The 26034-nt window shown below is 48.5% G+C and overlaps 1 protein-coding gene across 5 annotated transcripts; it reads right to left on the bottom strand.

The window, feature by feature from the left end:
* Nucleotides 1–46: 46 nt before the first annotated feature.
* On the bottom strand, nucleotides 47–26034 carry DGCR8 (DGCR8 microprocessor complex subunit). 5 transcript variants are annotated; one of them, XM_079762520.1, is made up of 15 exons: nucleotides 25899–26032; nucleotides 21440–21654; nucleotides 20030–21027; nucleotides 19431–19590; nucleotides 16900–17042; nucleotides 16463–16745; nucleotides 13253–13450; nucleotides 12890–12991; nucleotides 12044–12142; nucleotides 10102–10184; nucleotides 5197–5297; nucleotides 4768–4874; nucleotides 3473–3600; nucleotides 2036–2149; nucleotides 47–1073 (listed from the first exon to the last, which is right to left on the bottom strand). In XM_079762520.1, the coding sequence occupies exons 3-15, from the start codon at nucleotides 20747–20749 to the stop codon at nucleotides 990–992; spliced, it is 2322 nt and encodes a 773-aa protein (XP_079618646.1). In that variant the 5' UTR covers nucleotides 20750–21027; nucleotides 21440–21654; nucleotides 25899–26032; the 3' UTR covers nucleotides 47–989. The 5 variants fall into 5 exon arrangements, with proteins under 5 accessions (XP_079618646.1, XP_079618647.1, XP_079618645.1 ...); XM_079762521.1 differs by lacking the exon at nucleotides 25899–26032 and adding an exon at nucleotides 25653–25669; XM_079762519.1 differs by lacking the exon at nucleotides 21440–21654 and having other exon boundaries at nucleotides 25899–26034.

The raw sequence follows: 26034 nt of genomic DNA, 5'->3' as shown, positions 1-26034 counted from the left end.
ACAGAGGGATTTGACTGTGCAAAAATCTTTAGTAAAAAGTTGCCAAAGGCCAGTGAAGGCAACCATCCTAGGTATCTAAGGTGTGTTTTTAGGGCATTAAGACTTAGTCAGAAGGCCCTGACCGGGTGGATAGCTCAGTTTGTCAGAGCATCATCCGGATATGATATGCCAAGTTTGTGGGTTTGATCCCTGGTCAGGGCACATACATGAATCAACCAATGAATGCATAAATAAGTAGAACAACAAATTGATTGTTTTTCTCTCTCAAATCAATAAAAAATATTTAATTTTTAAAAGACTTGGAAAAATGGATCACAACCCAGCTCAGGGCTTGGGGAACAAGCCAGGCAGAAACACACTGGCTGAAAAATAATCACCTTGATGATTTACCTGCTATCTCTGAAAAATAGTTCTGATACTAAAATTGTGTTTATTTTAAACCGAAAAGGTCTGAAATACTCTTTCCTGTTATAACATTTTCAGAAAAAAAGGGAAAACACAGGAGGCAGGAAAGGGGATGGTGTGCCAACATGCGCCTTCTGACCAGGTCCCTGCAGTGGCCTGCAGGAGCCCTAGGCACAGGGCGCCATAGCACTCGGCCATCACTTCTCATTTCATCTGTCATCCAACTATCATTTCTTGTCAGTGCATGTTACATACTAAAATTCATGAAAATATTCGTAAAACCAGTCTGCAGCAAATCTGTAAAAGCATAGGTCATCTCCAAGCTCAGCTTCCACCTGCACAGGCAGGATGAGCTGATGCTTGAACACGTCCACTCAGACCTGTGGGTGGCCCACAAGGAAACGGTATAGTAGAATGTGGCCCTGGCTGTCCCCATACACTGGAGCCCCACCCCTCTGGCCCCAGCCTCAGACATGTGGCTGCAGGGGAGGAACTTAGATTGGAGATGAGAGGCTGCAGAGTGAGCAGTGCATGGTCTTCCTGGCAACAGAGCTGGCAGCCCCCATGCCTGGTCCACCACCTCCTCACACGTCCACAGTGCACAGAGGCTCGCCACCAGGCTGAGCAGATGCCACAATAGACATCTTGGGCTTCTTTCGCGTCTCCTCCTAGAAAAACAATGAAGGTCAGAGATGCCAGTGAGGTGGGAACATGTTGCAGCCCAGCTTTAGGCAAGAGGTACCAGAGGGAGATGGGTGGGTGGGGAGTGAGCCCAACACTGGTGCCAGGCAGCCTCTGGAGCAGGAGGGCACCCGTGCTTTGCGATTTCAGGCTGGAAAGAATAAAGACCTGAGGAGTGGGCCGGTCAGGGGCCTGGATGGGAGGATAACCCTGGACACCATCAGAGTACATATTCCCTGGGTATCAGGACACAGTCAAAAATGAAGAGCCAAGGAGGTTACAGCCACCAGGGATACGCCCCTAGTGGGTCTCTCGCCTCACCCCTACCTGAGGGCAGCAGTGAGGCATCCCCTGGACCCAAAAGGTCCACAAAGACAACAGACACGTCCTTCAGGGTTTATACAGGCCCAGGCTGATACCACAGCTGAAAAGATCTGAGCCCAGAGGCCCCCTGAATGGGTGGCTTTAGAAACTGCATGGGGACTGAGCCCTACCTGCGTTCTGTGAAACATACTCCTTCCTCAGAACTGCTAAGGACTCCAAGAGGAAGAAGTCCAGGATGGCAGCCTGTCACCCAAAAGGACCCTGAGTGTGTGGGGGGAGGGGGCAGAGGGCTGGCCAGTGCACCTCCCTGCCCTCAAACAGCCAGCACTGGAAGTCAGTGTACAAGAGGCTGGGCCCTTCACAACCACTATCAAGCCAGGGCTGCCAGCTCTCTAACTTAATTATATAAAATAGGGATTTAGCATAAGTATCAAGAATGCTGAAGCTCAAGGAAAAGCAAATCTAATCTGGATGGCTTTTCAGGTGCCTGGGCACTGCCAGTGATGGGTTCCTATGGGACAGCTTCCACCTCCCCTCCCCCCCGCAGTAGCCATAGTGTGACACATCTTGGTACCCTCCCCTGCCTTGGGGGCAAGGGGATGGAGGAGCCATGGCCTGTGCTCACCCTCTCCTCGGCGAGCCTCTTCATCTCCTCTTGCAGCTTGCTCAGGATGTGCAGGTTCGGCTTGTTCTTCTTGGCATACTGCTGCAGCTCGATCACACTCTTGTCTGAGGTCTCCTGGGGAGCACAGTGCCTCCATCTCAGGTCTGCCCTGGACCCCACACCAGCTGCCCCACCCTCAACCTGTGCAGAGAACATTGTGCTGCCCCCCACTGCCCCATCCTCAGTGGACAGAAAGCCACAACCTGCTCTGGGAAAAAAGCACCCTGGTACCCAGCTGTTTCTACCCCTGTCCAGACCCAAGGAAGCTAGACACTGCCTTAGATAATAGCAGTCAGCCAGACTTGCTGTGCCCAGAACACTCTGACTGAAGTGGTACCTAGGCTGGGAGGCCATCAATTGACTTTCAGTGCAAGATCCAACTGTCCTAAGCCCCTCCATCTCTCAGGACAACTACTGTATCTGGGGTGCCAGACCCCACCTGTCTTCCAAAAGCCGCATGCTGGGCTGTTCCCAGGCTTGACCCCTCGCCCTCCAGCTTAGGAAAGGTTCCCACCCATGGGCCAAAGTGGGCTTTCCCTCCTTCAACCTTAGCCCGAGAGGATACACAGAAGGCAGGCATATATAAAAGGCAAGGTAAGTTTCATGTGCACTGCATCCAAGTTTTCTCAAAAACACATATCCTGGGGATCCTCTAAGCAAGTTGGGGACCCTTCACCTCCCTCACCCTGCCTATCATGCCCAGAGCAAGAGCATCTTCAGGGATGGTCTGAGGGTCTACCTTGTGATCTTTGGATCACAAGGTAGACCCTCAGACTGTAGTCCCCAACTCTACACTGACCATCACCTGTAGTCCCCAACTCTACACTGACCATCCCTCTACTTACTGGGGTGCTGATAACCCAGAGCGTTTCTATAAACATCAGGGGAGAAATTAAAAATGTAAACACTCACCTCCTAGTACTTCCCTCCACCCAACAAAGCATCTGTCATCCAATTATCTGCGATCTACCTAAAGGTATTGGTTTAAATCTCAAGATCTTGGCAAAAGTAGCAGAAACAAATGACACACAGGCTGTTGAATTAATTAAAGCTCAGTAACTGTGCTCATAGCCAAGAGAGCTGCCCTTGCATGCTCACTCTCCCTCAGCCACTGTGTGGCCTCAAATTAGCATAAGGCCTCCCATCACTAGACTAAGGTCTCAGGGCTGGCAGCACTCACATCTGCACTTCTGCTGCTCTAGTCTCCTCCCCACACTGCCGGAGCCAGGCCCAGTCCCCTTGGGCAGGATGACCCACCCCAACAAAGTCACAGAAAGAGCCCAGCAGAGAACCCAAGAAAGGTAGCCATGAACAAGAGCAGAGCTGCTTGACTCTATCCCTGTGACAGTGGGACCCCAAGCATGTACTCCAAGGTACATGGGAGAAAAGTCCCGTTACCTGTTTGACCATCTTGCTGCTTTCACGGCCATACATGCGTAGTAAAGACCCCCAGTTCTTGACATGTGGGTGCAGGAGCTGAAGGATTTTCTGAGAGGCTAACTGCTTCCCAACTCTCTTATTTTTACCTGTGAAGAGGGGAAGGATACGCAGAGAGGGGGTCACAAACATCCAGCTATCCATAATAGTCACCTTGCCTAAAAAGGAGCTCATCTGCCCCCGCCCCCCGCCCCCGCGAGCTGAGAGCACATTCTACAGGAAGCCGATGAGAAGTGCTCCACCAACCAAGCTGAGCACAAGCACCTCACCAATTCCAGACCAGGACCCACCCCATCTCACTTCACAGAACAGCCCATCAGAGGCTCTAGGTCAGCACATGATCAAGCACACAGTTTAAGAGTCCTTCCTCCCACCACAACCCCATATTTCCAGACACACTATCAAGCAGCAATGAGGTGTCATGAAGCATGTGGCCTCAGGTTCCTTGGAGGAGGCAAAGGAGGAGGGTTTTCCCCGAAGGCCCAGGCCAGCCACACTTTCAGACAGGGCTTCCCAGCTTGGAGGAGAGAATCCTGGCACCAGGATTCCTCTTCTATTTCAAGCTCCACCCACCTGCTTAGCAGCACTTCTCAGTGGGACCGGTGTCTGCTGGAGTACAAGGCACACCAGGTCTCAACGTGGTTCTGAATTTTCCCAGGGTCAACTTGTGCACTACCTTCTAATTTATACAGCATTTGTTTTGTGTATATAGTAATAACACAAATTTTTCTTTTAAAATAAAGTTATATTTTAAAAGGCAGTCATTTCAAAACTCACATTAGGTCAAGAGCACAGGTAGTGCACACAGACCAGAAGGCAGAGGGGCAGCACACACCCAGCACAGGAATGCAGAACATAGCAGGGTGGAGACTCTGCTGCTGTTTGAGCAGCATCGACCACAGGGACCAAGAACTGTAGGGGGCAGAGATGGCAAGAGGGGAACACATGGCCTAACCAGAATGACCAGTCCTAGCCCAGGAGAGAGAAGACAGAGACAGCATAGACAGGACTACCAAAGTCGAGCCTCAGGCTGACTGTGTTTTAGATGTTGACGTGAGATGCTGGTGGAGAAAACTGGAGGCAGCCGGTTCCCACAGCTGGAGCTCGGGAGCAACAGTAGGGCAGTGACTGGGGACCAAGGCAAAGGAGCTCAAACTCCCAGAGAGACCACAGGTCGGGGTGGCAGCAAGGCAACATCCCCCAGTGGTCATCTGCCAGCATGGTGGGGGGCAAGGAGGAGAAGATGGGGTCCTTACACCAGCCGCGCACTGTGTGCTTGCCGCACGCCATGACATATTCACTCTTCTGGTTTTTACCAGGAACCACTTCAAACTTGATGGATGTGTCACCCATTCCATGGTTTCTAAGAAAAAACAAAGACAACAGGTGACATCAGCTGAGGAGGAGGAAACAGTTGCTTCCAGAAAGTTAAGGGCTCTCTCAAGACAATGCCAACCCTTTTCCCAAAACTGCTTCTCAGCTGGAGAGTGAGGTTCTCCAAGTACACCCAACCTGATCCCATGGGGCTCTCTGATGGACCGCCAGGCAGAAGCTTCTGTGCACGCAGGGAACAGGCTCTCGGGCCTTAGCAATGCTTTTTGAGTCAGGATCAACAGCCAGTAAGGATGTTGGGCACCCAAACAGAAGCCCCCGACCAGACTTAGGACGGGAAACTCCCACCCTACCTTTTAAGGCACTCGTGGAGGATCTGATAGGGAGACAACAGTCCGGCCTTGCTGGTCAACTCGTAGACCCGCGAGTCCTCGATACTGATGTGGTTAAAATACTACAAAACAAAGCAGCCACTCCTAAGTACTGGCCTGGCAGAGCTGCTCCCCATGCTGTCTGCTTCCCCCAGAGGCTTACTGTCCTCCTTATTACCTCACAGAGCACCTCGCACCCCCCACTTCACTGCCCAGCTGGCCCTCTTGAGACAAGGACGAGTAGCTGCCCCACACCAGGCTGGAGAGAGGGCATGGGTGGGGTGAAAGACCCTGGTGCAGTGAGAACCTGGGCTGCATAGCTAGCCAGCCCGCATAGCCTTTTCTGAACCTGAATCTTCAGACTTCACATAATTAGTCTGAAATCTAAAGATAAATAACCTTTGGAGAAAAACATGAACATCATCATAAGTGAGATTATAGAAAAGAGAAGGTAAGCAAAGCAAAAGCTGCACTCTAATTCTCCCCGAAGGCTACAAAGTGCCAGGTCGGGCTCTAGTCATAAGCACAAATGTCGTCCTGGATTGTAAAGTGATCACTGCGACCAAAGAATAGAAAGGTTAAAGAAGGGTTAACAAGAAACCACTTAACCAATCAAGGAAAAAAGGAAAGTTCTGCACAACAGAGACAGGAGCCGCCCCCTGGTGAATGGATGCCACTCAGGAGCAAGGCTCACTTCCCCAGTGGGGGCTGTGTCAGTCTCCTGGGGCTGCCAAAACCAAGTACCACAAACTGGGTGGCTTAAAACAACAGAAATTAACTTTCTCTCACTTCTGGAGGCCGGAAGTCAAGGTGTCAGCAGGCCCCTGCTCCTCTGAAGCCTCCCAAGGCAGAGCCTTCCTTGACTTTTCCAGCTTCTGGTGGCTTGTGGAAGCATAACTCCCATCTCCACGTGGCGTTCTCCCCATCTCCCTCCCCTCTGCTCTGAGCAGGGAGGTGGGGTTCCTCTACCTCCACTTCCTTCAGTGAGGAGACAGGCTCACTGTGACTGAGTAGAGGAAAGGAAGGCACTGTTTCTGAAGAGTATTGTTGATTCTGTGAACAGGAAATCCTCTTGCTATCATCTGGCTATTTGTTTTCTCACAGGTCCCCACAAGACGCCTCCATCTCAAGTGCCCATATCATTGTGGATCAGTTTCCAGGAAAAGTTACTCACCAAGATGTAAGGCTCTGGGGCCATCCTTAATGGCTGGTCAGGCAGCCAACACATCAGCAATGTCTGGTTTTCTCATTCAGCCTGTGAGGACTAACTTTCTAACCAGTAGTCAGCACCTGGGCTATGGACCTGTAATGAGGCTGAGCAGGTGGAGAACTTACGAACCCTACAGCTCCAGGTTCCTCCTGACAGAGCTAAAGCCAACACACACACACACACACACACACACACACACACACACACACACACGCAAGCCCACGCTAAGAAGCCCCAAAATACCCAACAGCCTCTGCCAAAGGTCAACACCACAATTACCAAGTAGCCATGGCCACATGTTACTGATGGTTAACCTGCCAGGGGAGTGTAGGTACTCTCAACTCAAGAAAGCAAAGGCAAAGGGCAGAAGTGACCCAATGAGAAGAGCAAGAGTCCAGGTGACTGGCCCAACGGACAGTGAAGAACCATGAGAACCCAAGAACACCACAGATAACCCAAGACCCATAAGTTTAAAAATTTAGATAAAACAGACCAATCCCTGAAAAATGCAAACTACCTGCATTGCCCTATTCCAGCGATTTTCAACCTTTTTCATCTCATGGAATACATAAGCTAATGACTAAAATTCTGTGTCACTCCAAAAATATATTTTTTGCCAAATTAAAAAAAAAAGTATGATTTTAATTCATTCACACTGGAGGGTTATTGTTGTATTGTTGTATGGCTGTTGTCATTTTTTTATTTGACAATCTATGGGAAAAGAAGTCAGTGCCCCTGACTAAATAATCAGGTACTGCATGTTTTAAAAATTCTTGCAGCATACTGTTTGAAAATTGCTGCCCTATTCTATTTCAGAAATTGAATTTGTAGCTAAAAACTTTTCCTCGAAGAAAACTCCAGGTGCAAATGGCTTCATTAGTGGTGACTACCAAACATTTAAGAGGGAAAAATGACACTGATTCTATAGAGATTCTTTCAAAAAATCTGAGGAGGGAACAATTGCCAACTCACTTTATGATGCTGAGCAGTAGTACCCTGATATTAACACCAGACCATGAACGTACCAGAAATTAAACTAAAATCCCTCACAAACCAGGTGTAAAAATCCTAAACAGTATTAGCAAATTGAAACCATTAACATAAAAAAAATGTATATCACACCCAAGTAGGACTTATCATAGGAATGCATTTTTAAATTTTAATTCTCACCCAAGGACACGCTTTTTCCTTTGATTCTAGAGAGAGAAGAAGAGAAAAACAACAATCGACTGCCTCCCACATGCATCCCAACCTGGATAGATGACCTGACGGGGAATCAAACCTGCGGCCCCTTGGTGCATGGGACAATGCTCCAACCAACTGAGCCACACAAGCCTGGGCCCAGGAATGCATTTTTTAAAAAATCAATTAACATAATCCACTATATTAACAAAGAAAACCTTATAATGTTAACAAATACAGAAAAGGCATTTGACAAAATCCAACACCCTTTCATGATAAAAACACTCAACAAAGAAGAAATAGAAGAGACCTTCCTTGATCTGATGAAATGACCTGACAGCTAACATCATACTCATTGGCAAGAGGTTAGATACTTCCCCTAAGATCAGGTACAAGACAAGGGTGTCCACACTCCCTACTGCTACTCAGCACTGTACTCAAAATTATAGCCAAAATAATAAGACAAGAAAAAGAAATATCAATGAGTTACATAACCTACATCAAATTTAAAAATTTCCAGAAAGATACAATGTCCCAAAACTAGCTCAAGAAGGAATAAAAAAATCTGAATAGATGTATAACAAGTAAAAAGATTGAACTAGTAATTAAATAACTTCAAAGAAAAGTCTAGGCCCCAGTGGTTTCACAGGTAAATTCTCTCAAATGTTTAAAAAATTAATACCAATCCTTCACAAACTATTCCACACAATGGAAGAGGAACACTTTCCAATTCATTCTTTGAGGCCAGTATTACCCCATACCAATACTAGACAAAAACATACAGGAAAACTACAGATCAGTATCCCTTCTAAATAAATATAGCTACAAAAAGTCCTCAATAAAATACTAGCAAGCCAAATCCAGCGATACATAAAAATACGGTAATTATACATTGCCCTGGCTAGTGTTGCTCACTGGTTAGAGTGTTGACCAGTGCAACAAAGGGTCATGGGTTCAATTTCCCGTCAAGGACACGTACCTGGTTGCAGGTTCGTTCCCGCCCCTAGTTGGAGCATATTAGGGAAGCAACCTGTCAATGTGTCTCTCCCACATCGATGTTTCTCTCCCCCCACCTCCCCTGTCCCCACTTCCCTTCTAATCTCTCTAAAAAAATCAATGGAAAAAATATCCTCAGGTGAGGATTAACAACAAAAAAAGATACATCATGACCAGTGGGATTTATCCCAGGAATGCAAAGTTGGTTTAACATTCAAAATCAGCCCAGCCGAAACCGGTTTGGCTCAGTGGATAGAGCATCAGCCTGCGGACTGAAAGGTCCCAGGTTCGATTCCGGTCAAAGGCATGTACCTTGGTTGCGGGCACATCTCCAGTGGGGGATGTGCAGGAGGCAGCTGATCGATGTTTCTCTCTCATTGATGTTTCTAGCTCTCTATCCCTCTCCCTTCCTCTCTGTAAAAAAACAATAAAATATATTTTTAAAAAAACAGCCCAGCCGGAGTGGCTCAGTTGGATGAGCACTGTCCTGTGCAACAAAAGGTTGCCGGTTCAGTTCCCAATTAGGGCACATACCTGGTTGCAGGTTTAATCCCCTATTGGGGCATGTCTGGATGTTTAAAAATAAATAAAATATAACAGCTTAAAAAAAACCATTCAAATATCAATGTAATACATCACCATATTATTAAAGTAAAAGACAAAAGACACACAATCTTCTCAATAGACACAGAAAAACTATCTGAGAAAATCCAACATCTATTCCTGGTAAAAATTCTTAGCAAGCCAGGAGTAGAAGTAAACATTCTCAATCTAATAAGATCCACAAGTAACACAGCATGTTAAGTGAAAGAAGCCAGTCACAACGGACCGCATAAGTGATTTCATTCCTATGAAAATATCCAGAATTGGCAAATCCAGAGATAGCAACTGGCAAATCCAGAGACAGCAAGTATATTAGTGGCTTCTAATTAGTGTTGAGGGCTAGGGAATGGGGAGAATTGGGAATCATTGCTAAAAATTTTTAAGGTTAGGTTGTTGTGATGATTATATACAAAAAGCCACTGAACTGTAGTTTAAAAGGATAAAATTCATGGCATATAAATTATGTATCAATAAAGTTCTTTGTTTCAAACTCTTCAGAGTTTGAAAAAGCCCTTGTTACAAATCACATTAACAGATTTACCAAAAAAAAAGTTCACAAGTAGTTTTACATGGTTCTTAATATAAGACTAATTTAACTTTTGTAGACCCTGCCTCAAAGGTTCATTCCCACCACAGATCTACTATAAGGAGAGAGCTGATTTACTTCCAAATACATTTATTGCTCACAAGCAACTTCCTGCTACCAATTACAAGACACAGGGGACAAAAATGACATTTCTTTCCTGTGCTTGCACAAAGATAAGCAAGTTTCCCCTTTTATAAAATATAAACAAACAATATCACCTTGAATGATTATATCATTGAGCACACCCTGCACTGACAGGGCAGGCTGAGTTGAGAACTGCAGTTCCAAACAGGACAGTCATGACACTCACCTCAAGCTCTTCACTGTCTTTGGGCTTCTCCTCAGAAGTCTGTTTAACAAAATCAGGGATGAGGATTTCCAGCGTAGCTCGAGCTATGAAAAGAGAAATCTTGAGGATGAGGTTTAGGCCCAGCCTGCTTTCCAGCTGCAGAGCAAGCTTCACACTGGCTCCTCTGCAGGACCAGGGACCTCACGACTCAGGGGAGCAAGGGCCCTAGGGAGCAGCAGCACTTTTAGAGACAGAGACAGCACACCCTAAGAAAAGCAGGCAGTGAGAGGCAATTTGGCCCTGAGGCACTTGTAGCAAGTTAGGGAGAGATGTGCATGTCAGAGGATTCATGTGACATGGAGGCAAATGGCTCAGCAGAACCTGGACCAAGTAGGGAGAACTGCAAACTGAGTAAGCTACATGTGTGTGGCAGGGAGAAGCAGCCAGACCAGATGGATTCTCTGGAAAAACCGTCTGCAGGACAGAGCACAGGGATGACTCCATGTTGAGCATAGGTGCCAAATGAGCAAGGCTGCCACTCACCAATGGCATGGGAATGTGGGGCACTGAGGGAGGGGGGAGGGATGTGTGACAGTCTGGTCCTGTAGGGTTATAGTACTAGCAAGACATCCAAGTGCAGGTGTCTAAAGAGAAGCTAGGGTCTGGGCAGAAAAAGTGGGTCCCCGCTCATGGGGAGGAGTGCAGCAGGGTTCTGCCACCAGAATGTCTCCACCCCCCATGCTGGGCCTTGCTCTATGTTAACTGCTCCATGACTTCGGTAACACCCAGCCTGTTGAGCTGAAAAAGTCTTTTGGGCCCAGCCGGTATGGCTCAGTGGTTGAGCATCAACCCAAGGGCTCATGCAGGAGGCAACCAATCCATGTGTTTCTCTCACATGGATAGTTCTGTCTTTCCGTCTTTCTTCCATTCTCTCTAAAATCAATGGGAAAATATCCTTGGTTGAGGATTTAAAAAAAGAAAAAGTCTTTTGACAGAATTTCTCAAAAATGGACAACAGGCCTTCCTAGAGAACGGGGCGCACTGTATGAGCCCAGCACAGCCTCACAGAAGAAGGACAGACAGTAATGTATTATTCCAATTGTATTCAGCATACACCATCGAAAGAAAGCAACACCAAGGGAAACGCTAAGTCCCATGAGCCAAAACACTTAAACTGACCCGAGACCTAGTGAGACTTGAACAAAACTGACATACGTCACATTCTGTGAAGGGCAGAGCTGCTCTAGAAGACAATGGGAATGGTAGAAACCTCAAGAATCGGCCATTGGGTACCAGAGTCTGGGGTGCACCAACACCTACCCTGCAATGTGGTCCACTCCTAAGAGGCCAAATAGCCCTGAGCTGGGGCAAATGGCTTCTGGAAAAGAATGCCAACAACTACTAGTGCCGAGCACAAAAGTGAACAGCACATACACGGTCAAAAAGAGCAATGGGTTTTAACCAGAAAAAAAGCTTTCCCCTGGATCTACTGTGTTCAGTGAGTGGTAGTCCCAAATGTGCAGTTTGAAGGACTCAGGAAATCGTCCTCACAAATGTCAAAACCACTCAAAGAGAATGCCAATAGCATGCTGACTCACCTGTTTCTCATTTCCTAGCATGCCCACATTTTGCTCCATTTAAATACAAACCCACCCTACAGCATGTGCCTAGTGCAGCCCAGTCAGCTCTGTGAGTAGGGAGGAAAAGGGTGGGAGATTTCAGCCTGGCTGCCAACGAGTTAAGAAGGGACTTTCTACTTTTATTTCTCAGGTTTTACTTTCTATGTCTGAATCTTTCCCAATGAGCACATAATTTTTAAAAATCAAAATAGATAATTACAGAAATAAAATGGATTTTCCCCAACCACACCACTCCCACCCCTGTTGCTCAGCCCTCCCCAACCAAGAGGAGGAGCAAACACAGTGGGTAGCATGGGGCTCTGACATCTAAGCAGGCACATTACCAGCTTTATTCTTCGCAAGTTTTTTGCTGCTTGCAGTTCCAGATCCATAGGTCACACCATCAATGGTCACCGAGGCGCCAAAAGGCTCACTTGGATTCTCTTAAAATTAAAATTACTGTTTTAAAACACACTTGCCAAGACATTAAAAGCCAGCGTGCACACGCACACACACACACACACACACACACAATGTGCTCACACCAGCAGACAAGATGGGGCCAAGACTGCTGCTGGAAGACAGAGACCTGAGGACTCCCTGAGGCATGAGATGGGGCTGAGATGGTCAGCAGGCAGAGAACACACCAGGAAAATTTCAAGGAAGGGGAACCACGGGATAGTGAGCTGGAGGTCAGAGGCAGAACCTCGAGGAACAGGGACCAATGTCTGTGAAAGACTGAGTGCTGTGAGGGGCAGGGATGCACAGATGTAGTGAGCCACAGAAACATGAAAAGCAATGAGTAATTCCTAGGTTCTGGCTTCCAAGGGGAAGAAAAATTGGTTTTCAAGGACGTGACAAGGATGGACAGGAGACAGCTAATGGGAAGGGCAGGCCTGAAGCTCCTTCATCCACCTCGGGGAACCTGGAGACAGTGGGAGGCCTTCCTCAAAGAGCAAGAAACAAAGGAAGAAGAGGGAGGGTGGAGTGTGAACAATAAAAGGGGAAGCAGAAACAGTAACCCTTAGTCTGGACACATTCCCATAAAAATGAACTGCCTATCTGCAATATCCTTCTCCTTGTCCTTCCCTTTCATTTCTATCCCAACTAACAGCCAGTTCCCATCTCCCCAGCCATGATCAAAGTGAGGTGTGTGACTTCAGTACTGAGACGAGGAAGGTCAAACTTACCACATTCAAAGAAATTATAAACCGGGCGGACCTTGAGGACACGCTGCATGTACTCGTGCAGGATGCAGACCTCGGATTTCCCATTGGGGTTAATGACAAATTCTGTGACAAGAAGGACCATCTCAACAACAGTGCGAGGACCCTACTACAAGCTAGCACTCGGAACCTGGCACCATCCAAGTTACCAAGTCATTGAATTAGAGGCTCACTGCCATGAATGTGTTGGAATTCTGCATTCATAGGGTAAACATAAGCTTTCAATTAAAATGCAACTCACACACAAGGTATCCATTTTAAGAACATCAAATGAAAAATAACAATATAACCAGTCTGCCAATGTTACAATTTACAAGCCCCACTCACCTTTCTTGGTGGGTGCATCTTGCACAGATAGAGTAATGAGCTTCTGATTGGCCGGCAGGATGGGCCTCTCAGACTCCGCCTGTTTCCGTTTCATTTCTCGGTTAAACTGCCGCCGCTCGGCCCAAGTTCTGAATTTCTTTACAGTAACTTGCTCAAAGTCAAAACGCTTCTCCAGGTAGCTCCGAAATTCTTCAAGATCTATGTAAGATTTACCAGCGAACCATATTACTAATTGTCAATGTACGTCGTTTCCTCTGTCCAGTGAATTGGACAGTGATGGGCTGCCACCAGACAGATCCCACCACGCAGTACCCACTGCTCTTTCCGTGTTCCTTTTGAAGGGCATGGAAAGCAAAGAATGGGGTCCCTTCAAGCAGCCAGCTCAAATTATTCTGAAAGGTCCTTATGAACAAACTCCTGGGATGTTCTTTTAGTTAATTTGGAGTAAGAACAAGGATTTTTTAAAAAAGAAAGCTTTAAAAAAAAAATCAGATGGCCTTCAGAGCCCATCAAAACAGGTACCTAACTGCCAACAGCAGGCAGGGGAGCCTTGCACCCACTGCCCATCTTGCTTGCTCTCCCCTCCAGCCACGCTGGCAGCCTCCAAATTCAGTGACACACCCAGGCAGCTTAGGCCTGGATACTCAACATGCCTCTCCCCACTTGGTCCCTGGCTCAGCCCCACAGCTCATGCAGGTGCCTTGCCGCAGCTGAGTACTCTACCCACCCACCCCCGCACCATTCAATGAAGTTTCCAGGGGCCTCCCACTTTTACTGTTACACCTACTATTATCCCCTTCTCCCCTGGACTTCCTAGAGGTTCCCAGCAGCCTCAATAGTTTCCTGCCTGCCTCCTAGCACTCAAGTATACCATGGCTCATGCCCAGACCTAAGAGCAATGCCAGCAGAAGGTGGAGAGAGGAGTTCCGTGTAGGAAGATTGAGATGTACACTGAGATGTAGCTTTTTAAAACAAAAGGCTACAAAAAACATACTTGCACCTACTTAATTATAAACTGAAACTAGTACTTCTTTGCATACGAATGCAGAGAAGTGAGTCTGGAAGTACCAGTGGTCACCTCTCACAGGAGAATGAGGTTAGAAGTGGGAGGGAGGTGTTTTAGAAAAACAGAAACACAATCATTTACACGTGCATAAAAGATAGTACAAAAAAAATAAAGCACTGTCTCAAAGGGAGAGCTCCCTTCCAGCTAGGTCCCAGAGAAAAGCCTTGACACGCCCACAGAAGACAAAGGAAGCCGGCTTGCATGAGGGAGGAAGGCAACACCAGACAGACAGGTTGAGGGGAGACTGAGATCCATCCATCGGGGGAACCCGGGGACCACTGAGACTCTGCCTTTCCCCAGATGTCCAAGGCTCTAACCAGCATGCTGTTTCTCCCCCATCCCCCAGAAGCCATCTCCCTAGCTCTTCTAAGGCTCCTTACATGGAATAGTTATGGGACAAGCCAGGCAGCAATACACACAATCAGAAATCCTAAAAAGGCAAAGTCCTCTTTGAAAAAGATTCAACCCAACCAGTGTGGCTCAGTGGTTGAGCGTCGACCCATGAACCAGGTCATGGTTCAATTCCAAGTCAGGGCACATGCCTGGGTTGTGGGTTCAATCCCCAGTAGGGGGCATGCAGGAGACAGCCAATCAATGATTCTCCCTCATCATTGATATTTCTATCCCTTTCTCCCTCTCCTTTCCTCTCTCTGAAATCAATTCAAAAAACATCAAAAGCCCTAACTGGTTTTGCACAGTAGGTAGAGCGTCAGCCTGCAGACTAAAGGGTCCCAGGTTCGATTCCAGTCAAGGGCACATGCCTGGGTTGCAGGCACAATCCCCAGTAGGGCAAGTGCAGGAGGCAGCTGATCAATGATTTTCTCTTATCATTGATGTTTCTCTCTCTCCCGCTCCCTTCCTCTCTGAAATCAGTAAAAATAAAAAATAAATACATCAAAAAAAATGGGCTAAACAGTTTGCCATGACTAAAGAGACAACTAAGACTTGAATGGGTAGCCCAGCTCAAGTGGCTCACTTGGTTGAGTGTTGTCCTGTGCATCAAAGGGTTGTGGGTTCAAACCCCAGTCAGGGCACGTACCAATTGATGTTTCTCTCCCTCCCTCCCCACCTTCTCTCTCTAAGCATGTCCTCAGGTGAGGATTAAAAGTAATAATACAAGTCCAACCGGTGTTGCTCAGTGGTTAAGCATCGACCTATGAACCAGGAGGTCATGGTTCAATTCCTGGTCGGGGTACATGCTCAGGTTTTGGGCTCCATCCGTGTGGGGCCTTCAAGAGGCAACAGAGCAATGATTCTCTCTCATCATTGATGTTTCTATCTCTCTCTCCCTCTCTGAAATTAATCCAAAATAATAAAAGGCTAATACGCAAATCAACTGAACGGCAGAACGACCAGTCACTATGACGCACACTGACCACCAGAGGGCAGACACTCAATGCAGGAGCTGCCCCCTAGTGGTCAGTGCACTCCCACAGGGAGAGCGCCTCTCCCGTGAGCCTAAGCTGTCAGTCAGAGATCCCCCGAGGGCTCAGGCCAGGCTGAGGGACCCCTCCCCCCTCCCGAGTACATGAATTTTGTGCACCAGGCCTCTAGTAAAAATGTATCTTTTAAAAAGTAATAATAAAAATTTGTTTTAATTAAAATGTTAAAATTTGAATGGGTGAAACTAAGCTAAAAGACAGAAGAGATAGTGAAAAACACCAACACACGCCCACAATTGCAGGATTTAAGTGTGAAATGCCCACAGAATAGTGACAGTTTCCCAACAATGGGTCCGTGGATTGAAGCAGCCCGTTCTGAGTACATAAAAGATAAATCAAAACGCCACATCGAATACATCCTACTAAAAAAAGCAAAACTTCAGGAAAGAACATAGAAGTGACTAGAGAAAAAGGTCAGCCTGCACTAATAGCCATCTCCATGAGAGCACTGGCCACATGGGCCCTACAGAGCCCAGGAGCAGGGGCCTGGAGTGGGCCCTAGGCAGGTTCTCCAAAGAACAGGGAGATGGGCCTTTCCAGACATGTTGTGGGTAGACAGAGGTCCCCAGCAGTCCCTTCCTCACAGACATAACTAAGAACAGATGGTCTTCAGCAGAAGGAAGGGGACTCCACAGAATGTAGTGGCAGCCCCGCAGATAGTACAAGGCAGCGAAACGGAAAGAATTCACTCTGGAAACTTACCAACTGATTCGTCTTTGCACACCTCAACTTTGGCCTTCACCTGCCCCAGGGCCCCAGGGGCAGCCTCAGCCCCCAATGGGTCCTTCTCATCTGGGGGCCCCGTGTCGGCCCCCATGGAGTCAGGCTCTTCCAGGGGAAACTCCAGCTCTGCAGATCGACTGAGGGGCTTGACAGGGGACACCTCCCCACTAGGGGAAAGCTCACTGTTTTGCTCCCTTTCCTCGTTGTCCTTCATTTTCTTGTAATGCAGACAGGGGATGCTACTCAGAGGAGGATCATGTTTCTGTGGATAGTAAAATTGTAATCGATTATAAGGATAACCCCAAAAGTCTGAATTCCGATGTCTTTCACCTGCCTCAGCTTGGCTATGATGCAATGTGTGCACATTCTTATCTGCGAATTTGCAAGACTAAATTCAGGACTGATGCATCCCATACCCGTATGCTTCCCGTTCCCAAGAAGTACGGCCTGGACCAGGTGACCACCCGAGACTCTCTGTGTAGGTACACGGGGACTCCGGAGTTATGGAATGTCATGATCCACCCATCAGGCAATGGTTCTGTAGGTGGGCGGCCACGACCTGCATAGAAGAACATCCTACAATCACTTGAAAAACACAAAAACTGTTGGGATTTTTTTTTTTAATTATGACATAAGGCAGGTAAAAACAGTAAAATGGACCAAATATTGAAAAGAACCTCTAGAACTAAGCAAGTAGGGAAGTGCCCCATCTCCAGACAGAGCCTATCCCAGCCCTGTCCGTTGCTTGGCACCTCCCAGCACCTCCTGGACAGCTGGTGTCAGGACAGCGCCTGGAAGGGAGTATTGCAGGTCAGAAGTGCACAAACCCTATCAGGCACTCTCCCTGATGAGCCAGGCCAAAGAGCTGCCTTACATCAAATGAAATACAAACCAAGCACAATATGGGACCACAGGTGCATCCAGGCCACTCATTTATAACAATGAGTGGTCATAAAGTTGCACCGGCTGTCTGAAGAGCTCACATGCTGCTCATATGCAGTCTGTAAGCAGGAGGAGCAAGCTACAACTCCTGGGCGGGAGGCACCACTGCCAACCAGGCTGCTAGATGGAGAAGAATGCAGAGGGAAAGCCAGTGCCCAAGCAGGTAGGTAGAGTGGCCAGGCATACTGCTAGCCTGTGCACTGCTCAGGACGGACACAACTTTACCTGCTCAGAATGAGGCTGCTGAAACCACAGAAAGAGCACAAAGCAAACCTGCCAGAGGCACCAAGGTGAACACTGCCCCTCAACCCATTCTCAGAAGCTGAGACCCAAGTTCATCTCCGTCTGCAATCAGTGAACCTAACCTATTCCAACCACTAGTCAACATGGGCAGACACACACCTGCCCACCACTGACACATCCACTACATAGCCAGAGGAGACTGCATACAACCTACCCCTCAATTTCCTCCCATCACACCTCATCACCTTCTGTACCATGCACCTCAGACTAAGGTGTCACCTGTCTGCCCACCTGAGTCCCCATGCATCTCTTCCGCCCCTCTGCTGTCCAAATGCCCAGCCCTACATCTCCACCTGAACACTCAGAGGTGCCGTCAGGACAGAAACTGACAGACTCCTCTCAGACTGGCACTGCATTGGCAAAGCAGCGGCGCGAACAAAACTCTGGACGTCGCTGAAACCGGTTTGGCTCAGTGGATAGAGCGTCGGCCTGCGGACTCAAGGGTCCCAGGTTCGATTCCGGTCAAGGGCATGTACCTTGGTTGCGGGCACATCCCCAGTAGGGGGTGTGCAAGAGGCAGCTGATCGATGTTTCTCTCTCATCGATGTTTCTAACTCTCTATCCCTCTCTCTTCCTCTCTGTCAAAAATCAATAAAATATATTTTAAAAAAACAATTAAAAAAAACCTCTGGACGTCTCCCTACTGCTCTCCACCCTGTCCTCAAATCCAAGTGTAAATCCTACTGCCTGCACCTTTAGAACAGCTCCACCTGTACACCAGGAGCTCCCACCCTGCCTATCTGAAATACACGTGCCATGCTGCAGCCACAGGAGCTGTACTTTTAGATAAAAATTGTGTAACAATATCTGTCTGCTTTTTTTCTCCCTCCAGCTACAAAGATCCATTTTTTTCCCAAGTTATCAGCATCCTTTTAATCTTTAAAAATACAACATATTTCTAAATCTGTTTTAAAAACCAGCCGTGGCCGGGGTATCTAAGTGGTTAGAGCATCATCTCGCACACCAAAGGGTCCCGGGGTTTGATTCAGCGTCAAGGGTTTCAGGTTTGCCCCTCACCCCATGTCCGAGCGAGTGCAGGAGGCAACCAGTGGATGTGTCTCTCTCATATTGATGTTTCTCACTCTCTCTTCCCCCTTCCCTCCCTCCCTTTCTATTCTCTCTGAAAAATGATGGAAAAAATATCCTAGGGTGAGAATTAAATATAAACAAAAAAAACCCCACAAATTAGATTTAGCATTTTTATTGAGAGCAATTATGCCACAATAAGATTTATTCTACCATGTTTTGTTTTGTTTTGTACAACTGCTTGCTTCTAATGACTTCTCCCGAGAGCAACAGAGTCTAGAACTTGGACCATGACTTTCACCTACCACCATGCTGAGCACCCACCTCTGGCCTCGACCTCCACACACACTGGTTGCCTGTCTTGTCATCTCCCAGAACACACCAATGTCCCCTCCTCAGGGGTCCACTCCCCACCCCATCAGAAGTCCCTTCTCAGTTCCTCTGCAAGACACTAGCTTCTCTGTGGTTTCCACAGCACACACCACGATCTGCACCTGGGTGGTAGTGCTTCTGGGTGCGTCCTTGTTTCTTGTCCGTTTCCCCTTCATCGATTTGAGGGCAAGACAAGATTATCTTGCCCTCAAAAGCATGCCGAGACTGTCATCTGGTATCCAAAAACCACTCAAACCTGCTCTTCGCTGCCCTGCAAACACTCACTACTTTTTACCCAACTTACTTTTGAGCACTGTTTTAATCTTGGTCATCATTGGCTGCACACTTGTCTCTCCATCCGATGGATGGTCGCTGTCTCCTCCATATTTCTCATCCACTCTCCTCTTTTTGGGAGCACAAAGGCCCTCTTCCAACAGAGCATCAACGTCGTTGTCAAAATCATCCTGCAAAACATACTGTTCAGACACTACAGCCCCGGCACCTACAGTCCTGCACCACAGGCAAGTTTAACAACACTAGTGAGAACGGACACAGAAATGAGGCACTCTCGATGGGACCTAGATGTGCCTTTATGGTGCATGATCATCTGAAAAACAAACGGGACAAAAAAAAACACACTGAAGCCAAAAGGCTTGGTCCAGGTACACACACCATCAGGGAGCACATCTCAGCAGCACTTTCCAACTCAGGTTGGTAAAAGGCTGATGTGTCAGCCAAACTTTTCATTAGTTTAAAAATGTGCACTCTTTATAGCTATCCCTTTTCCACCTCATATGAACTTTATTTCCTCTGCAACATCAGCTTACAAAAGATGCTGCTGTTCCCAAACACCTCTCTTTGGGTTTTGTTAAGAGGACTCCAAAGGAGAGGTCACCGACATACCTCGTAGGAGAAATTCAAGGCCTCTTCATCCACTCTGTCTCTTTGCACGATTGCTTTAGCCGTGAACCCGCCTGCTCCTTCTTCATCTAGCTCCAAATTGTCAGTAAAATCTTCTAACTCATCGAGCACTGCATACTCCACTCTCTTTTCCTGATCCAGATCATTCTCCTCATCCTTCTTATCAGCACTCTCACCCCCTATGCCTACCCCATTACCAACACTCCCGCCAAAGGGACAAGCATGCATGTCTCCACTGACAGGGCTAAGGGCCAGACTGCACTCGGCGCGAGCATCGCGCTCCACTCCTGTGTACAGCACCTTCCTGTCCTTACTCCTGCAGCTCTCGGTAAAGCTCACACTAATCTTTACATCCTTAAGCAACTTAAGGTCAGGGGAGAACTTCCGGACCGCAGGTGCGTGCCGGGCGGTGCGCGGGCTGTAGCCACTACAGTTCGGGTCTATGAGGAGACGGGCTTTAGAGAAGGATCCTTTGGAGAGAAGAGAAGCTCCGTAGAAGTTGAGTGGGTCCTCAGCAGGGGGTTCGGCCTGTCCATCACCACCAGAGCCAACGTCCATTACCTCTGCATCACTGGACGTTTGCAGGGGAGGTGGTGGAGACTGTTCACGGGGCAGCGCTTGGAGGGGGCAAGCACGTTTCTCCATCACCACTTCTCCTGCGGGCTCACGCGGGAGAGGAGAGGGACTCTCATATGTCTCCATAGTAAAAGTGTTTAAGACTATTTTAAAAGACCAGTTTTTAAAAACCTTACATAAATCTATACTGCTAACATGCACAAGTCCGTCGAGACCCGGTGCCGTCCTGCCCGCGCTGCACACACTGGCGGCTTAGTCAAGCTGGCCACATTGCTCTTTTCATTAATGTAGACAGCTTTTAGAACCACTGCCTCAATTATTGGAAATCACAATGCACTCAGCTTAAATGACTGACGACTAAGCGAGTCTGTCTTCATGCCGAAGTGGCACCTTTCTTCTTCTACCTGCAAAGAGATTTAAAAACATCGTCACAAATGACAGAAACCTTCCGCTTCCCTGGTACCAAGAGTCAAGTGCTTTTAACAGTATAGCAAAAAAAAAAAATACTGCCTAAGAGAACCTTTTAAGCTTTATAACAAACTACCTTTACTTTATGTCTTTAAAACCTAAATGATAGTAAGCCCAAAGTTAAATATTTTATTAATTGTCCACTGCAGTTCCTATTTCAGAAGCATAAAAACAGTATTTAATCTTAAGGCTCAAAAGGATTAAAAAAACATCTACACTAAACTGCACCGCAGCATTCTAACTCAGTTTATTAGGTAAGCAAGCACGTGGTGTAAGGCTGCCCTTTCCAGAGCACACATAAGGTGTGTGGCCTCCCTCCGGCCTTCAGAGCAACATCAATCTACTCACCTGCTAGGGCTGGGTCAGTCAGAGGGTGAGCGCGAGACCCTCAGCTCAACTCTGCAGCACTAGGGCCTCAGAGGTACGGCCGGGCGCTCTGCTACCCTGGAACCCCAGGGCTCTCCTGGGCCCACAAGGTGGCACGTGGACCGGGACAGTGATGCAGCGTGCTGAAGTCGCCAGAGGTGGCGTGGTTCTGTTCCCAGTAGAGGAAGGGGTGGTGGCTGTGGGAAGGGAGCCAGGCCAGGGTTGGTGGGGCAGCTGCAGGAGACAGCTGGAGCCAAGGCACAGGGAGTTCTAGGTACCATCTGGAGCCTGGCTCCATGCTGGGGGCAATGAGGAGCCACACAGGGTGAGTTGACTCTCATGCCACAGTTTAATCCTTATTTGAGAAAAGAGGCTAACCACTGCACCAGGCACAGTCCCTGTGCCCAAGGGGTAGGAGTCCTCTAGGCCAGAGGGCCAAGGCGTGAAAGAAGAACAGGAGCCTTCAGGAACAGTGAAGACACCATACTAACCACTCTGCTGACTGGGTAGAGGTGGAGAGCACAAACAAGAGGGAACTGAAAGCAAATGAGGCTTTCCCTGGAGGGACGCATGTGTTTCAGCATTCGGGCAGGAGCCCTGTCCAACAGGTGCTGAGGTCACCGCTCTGGAACTAACTGGTCCTGAGAATACGGGCCAGAACATTCGAGAGGTGGTAGTCGTCAAAGCCACAGAAGAAAGGCTGCCCAGAGAGGGAACACAGACCAAGAACAAGGTTGAGGACGCAGCTCTGAGACGCTTCACTCCAGAGGAAGCATGACAAAAGGACTGGTATAAGGCTGAGAAGGCAGCTCAGAGGGGCAATCCAAAACCCAGAGGTCTGCAGGAGGCCTGAGCATCAGAGCAAAGCACATGCAGGCGCATACACCGTGCAGACAGACACACACATAAATATGCCATGCACAGGGTGCAGATACGCACATGCATGCCTATATATACAGGGCAGCATGACTGGTTGCATAGACAGGAATCAGCAGACATCACATGTTTAAAAAGTTTGTGGTGAAGGGACAGAGTATGGTGGTTGTATTTTGAAGGTGGCACAACATAAACACCAGAGACTTGTTTAATCAAGTCTTTGAACAAATACTGGCTGTCTACTCTGAGGAAGGCACTACCAAAGAGACAAGGAAGGTTCCCACCACCTGGACACAGTTGGAAGGGCAATGATCACCATTGCTGTCACTCTATTTCCAAGATTCTAAGATGTCCTTACTGTTGTGGTTTCAATGGTAATTTAACACAATACCTCCCCAGAGATGTGTCTGTCAAAGGTGCTAAGGATGAAGGAAATGCAACACATAGAGATAAGGACAGATAGACTGAACTGCAAGTAAACACTGAGGAGGCTGCAACCAGAGGCACCAGGAACACTGATTAGAGTAAGACCAGTTTCCTGGCAACCAAGAAAGATCATTTTAAGAGAAGGACAAGCAGGTCAGCATGCCCAGTGCTACAGAACACAGATCAGACCAGGACCAAAACCCTCAGAACCTGGCAGGTCTCTGTCCAGACTTGAGCTAGGGCCAAATGTGACTCTTGAGGAGGGAAAAAAAAAACTAAAATGAAGAAGACATAAGGAGATGGGGGGATTGAGGACAAATGGCTATAGGAGAGGGAATGCCTACTACCATATTAAAAGGCTAAGAAGCAGCCATGTAGAAGCACAAAGCCAAGATGTCAATGATAATAACTGAAGGAGGCCTTGAAGAGGTGCGTAGGGTGAGGTTGGAGAGCTGTGGAGAGAAAATGTGTGCTCCTTGGAAGATCAGGAAAACCTGCCCAGCCCAAGGAGGCAGCAGCTCAAGGCGCAAAGCCCCACAGTGGGGCAGTTCTGAACAAGTTCCTTACTTTCCCTCGGCAAGCTTTCACTACTCATTCAACAAGTGTTTGCCGAACACCTTCAATGTGGCACACACACTATCCTAGATGCTGAGGACACCAGACAGACAAAACCCTGCCCCACAGAGCTCACGTTTTAGCAGGAGATGGTCAAGTAACAACTAAGAAAAACTGATAAGTGCTCAAGAGAAAATAAAGCAAGGAATTGAGAAAGAGAAGGCAGCTTCAGAAAGAATGGACAGTAAAGACCTCACAGCCATTGTCCATCTGAAGGGAAGGAGAGTGTCAGGTGGGTAGTGGGAGTGTGAGGACGGGACATTCCAAGCACACAAAGAACAAGGCCCTGGGGTAGGAGTGTGGTGTAGCAGGTGAGAGCAGTGTGCTGAGGGGAAATGAGAGGAGGCCAAGTCTGTGAGCGCAAGCAAGACCAGGACTCTGGCTCTTATCTTTGAGATGGGCCACTGGACAGGAAAGTCCAAGCAGTGAGGTCACATGATCCAAGGACAGCAGTGGCAGCCAATTCTCAGCTGGACCCTTTTCTAAGCCTTTCATGAACTTATATTCACCAGTGCTCACACAGCACTGAGAAAGGTTAAGCAACTTGCTCAAGGTCACACAGCTAGAAAGTGGCGGAGCTGTTTTACCACCCAAACAAGCTGGCTCCAATAACTGCCTCAGTTTTACATTACCTTGCAATGTAAAAGAATCATGAGGAGAGGGGCAAGGGTGAGAACAAAAAGAAGAATTAAGAGGCTTATTACCAAACTTAAACAGGAGGCGATGATAAATGGTCCTGAAGGTTGTATGGAGGCCTGAGAAGAATCCAGGTGGCTCCAAACTCAAGAACAGAGCTGTCATGAACTGAGGTGGTGAAGGCAGCATGAAGTGTGTTTTGGTGTAAAGATCGGGTGTTTAGCCCTAACCAGTTTGGCTCAGTGGATAGAGCATCAGCCTGCGGACTGAAGGGTCCCAGGTTCGATTCCAGTCAAGGGCATGTACCTTGGTTGCAGGCACATCCCCAGTGGGGGGTGTGCAGGAGGCAACTGATCGATGTTTCTAGCTCTCTATCCTTCTCCCTTCCTCTCTGTGAAAAATCAATAAAATATATATTTTTTTAAAAAAAAGATCGGGTGTTTAAGTTTGCACATGGCTACTTAGCATCAAAGTAACCCAGAGAGATGTGGAAGAGGCAGCCAGAAAGCTGAGGCTGCAGCTCAGATGGCAGGCTGGGGCTGGAGATGGAGATGTCAAGGAGAGATGGCATTAAAGCCAGGAGGCTGGATGAGATCACCACGGAGGGGAGGGCAACTACAAAACAGGCCATGACTGGGCAAACCAGTCAGATGTTTGCTACCCCCAAGGCCATGGTTAAACTATAAAACAACATTGGGGAACTGTCCCACACAGTGCCTGACCACGGAGAACTCAAAGGATGGTTCATCCTGCCGCGGGCCTCACCACTGCTTCCGCTGCTTGAACACATGCAAATCGTGCTTGCCAAGTGGACAGTAAGCCAGCAGCAGACTTAAAGCAGGCTTCCCCGAATCCCTGACACGGGGATAAAACCAACACACTTGGACAGCACCCTCCGCTTACTGGGCTGGCATGGAGGCACAGCTGTGATAAGTTACAAATGCCGTGGCTGCTGCCTTTAGGTCAAGCCTCTCCTGCTGCGGCTTCCCGCCCAACCCAGCAGCAGTATGACCTCATCCATTCCTTTTGTCATCCTCCAATGGGCCTCATCCTGTACTCACAGGCAGCACCACCGACTGACCATTCACTCCCTCTGGTGAGCGAAGGCCCGTGAGGGGGTTGCCCATAGCCCGGTGACGGAGAAGTCCATTCTGCTGCCAGGAAACGGCGGGTCCCGTCCTAGTGGTTGGCCTCCCAGTCACCAGCACTAGACTGGACTGCCGAGCATCGAGCATCGGGTAACAAGGTACATGCAAGCATGCAACAACGGTAAATCAAATTCCTACCATGAGCAACCCAAGTCCGTGAGATACTTGACAGATATCACTGTCAACAGGTTGCCACCCTGACATTTATTTCTACCACGATCATTGTTATAATAAAACCACATCCAGAGTATCTGTGTGATACTCAATCCATGAGTATTAAGTGGAGAAAAAGACTTGGGCGACTTCTCAGATTTCCCGCAGGGTCCTAAGCAAGCACTACCATGTTCATACCTTTCCCGCCTGAAAGCAATGCTAAGGCTTCGGGCCCACAGGGTGAGGGGTTTCTTTACACTCGGACTGTTAACCCGGGAGGAGAGCGACCGACCTCGGCGCCACCTGGTCCCGGGGCCCGCCCCCCAACCGCAGAAACTCACCGTCCCACTCCCCCGCCGTGCGGGACCCAGCCCCACGCTCTCCCAGGCCCTCGTCCCTAATACTTCACAAAGGCCAAGACTCCGCGTGGCCAGGCCCGCCTCACGCTCGCTCACCCGCCCCGCCCCGCCCCGCCCCTCCGTGCCTCCCGGCCCGCGGCCCACCGCCCTAGAGAGTTAAGGGCGCACCCTCGCGCAGGCCGCAGCGCCCGCCCGGCCCGCGGGGCGCCCTTCGCGCCCAGCACCTACCTATGGCGCCCGCGGCCTGCCCGAGCTGCCCGCAGCCCGACCACAATAGGGAGACCCTCACGGCCCAGCCGCCGCCGCCAACCAGAAAGGCCACCCAGGCTCTCCCCGGTCGGCGGGACCCGCCTGCCGCGCGGGC

Source organism: Cnephaeus nilssonii (genome assembly GCF_951640355.1).
Source record: "Cnephaeus nilssonii genome assembly, chromosome: 22".
Lineage (NCBI taxonomy): Eukaryota > Metazoa > Chordata > Mammalia > Chiroptera > Vespertilionidae > Cnephaeus > Cnephaeus nilssonii.
The sequence above is the reverse complement of the archived record's forward strand: the minus strand, read 5'-3'. Positions and strand labels throughout refer to the sequence as shown.

Excerpts from the sequence above, each read along its gene's own strand:
- DGCR8 (XM_079762519.1), bottom strand. The coding sequence starts at position 20,749 with ATGGAGACATATGAGAGTCCCTCTCCTCTCCCGCGTGAGCCCGCAGGA. Across the intron at positions 16,746-16,899 it reads TGGGAACGGGAAGCATACGG|AAACATGATCCTCCTCTGAG; the intron begins GTATGGGATGCA and ends TACTATCCACAG. Across the intron at positions 2,150-3,472 it reads GCAGCAAGATGGTCAAACAG|GAGACCTCAGACAAGAGTGT; the intron begins GTAACGGGACTT and ends TGTGCTCCCCAG.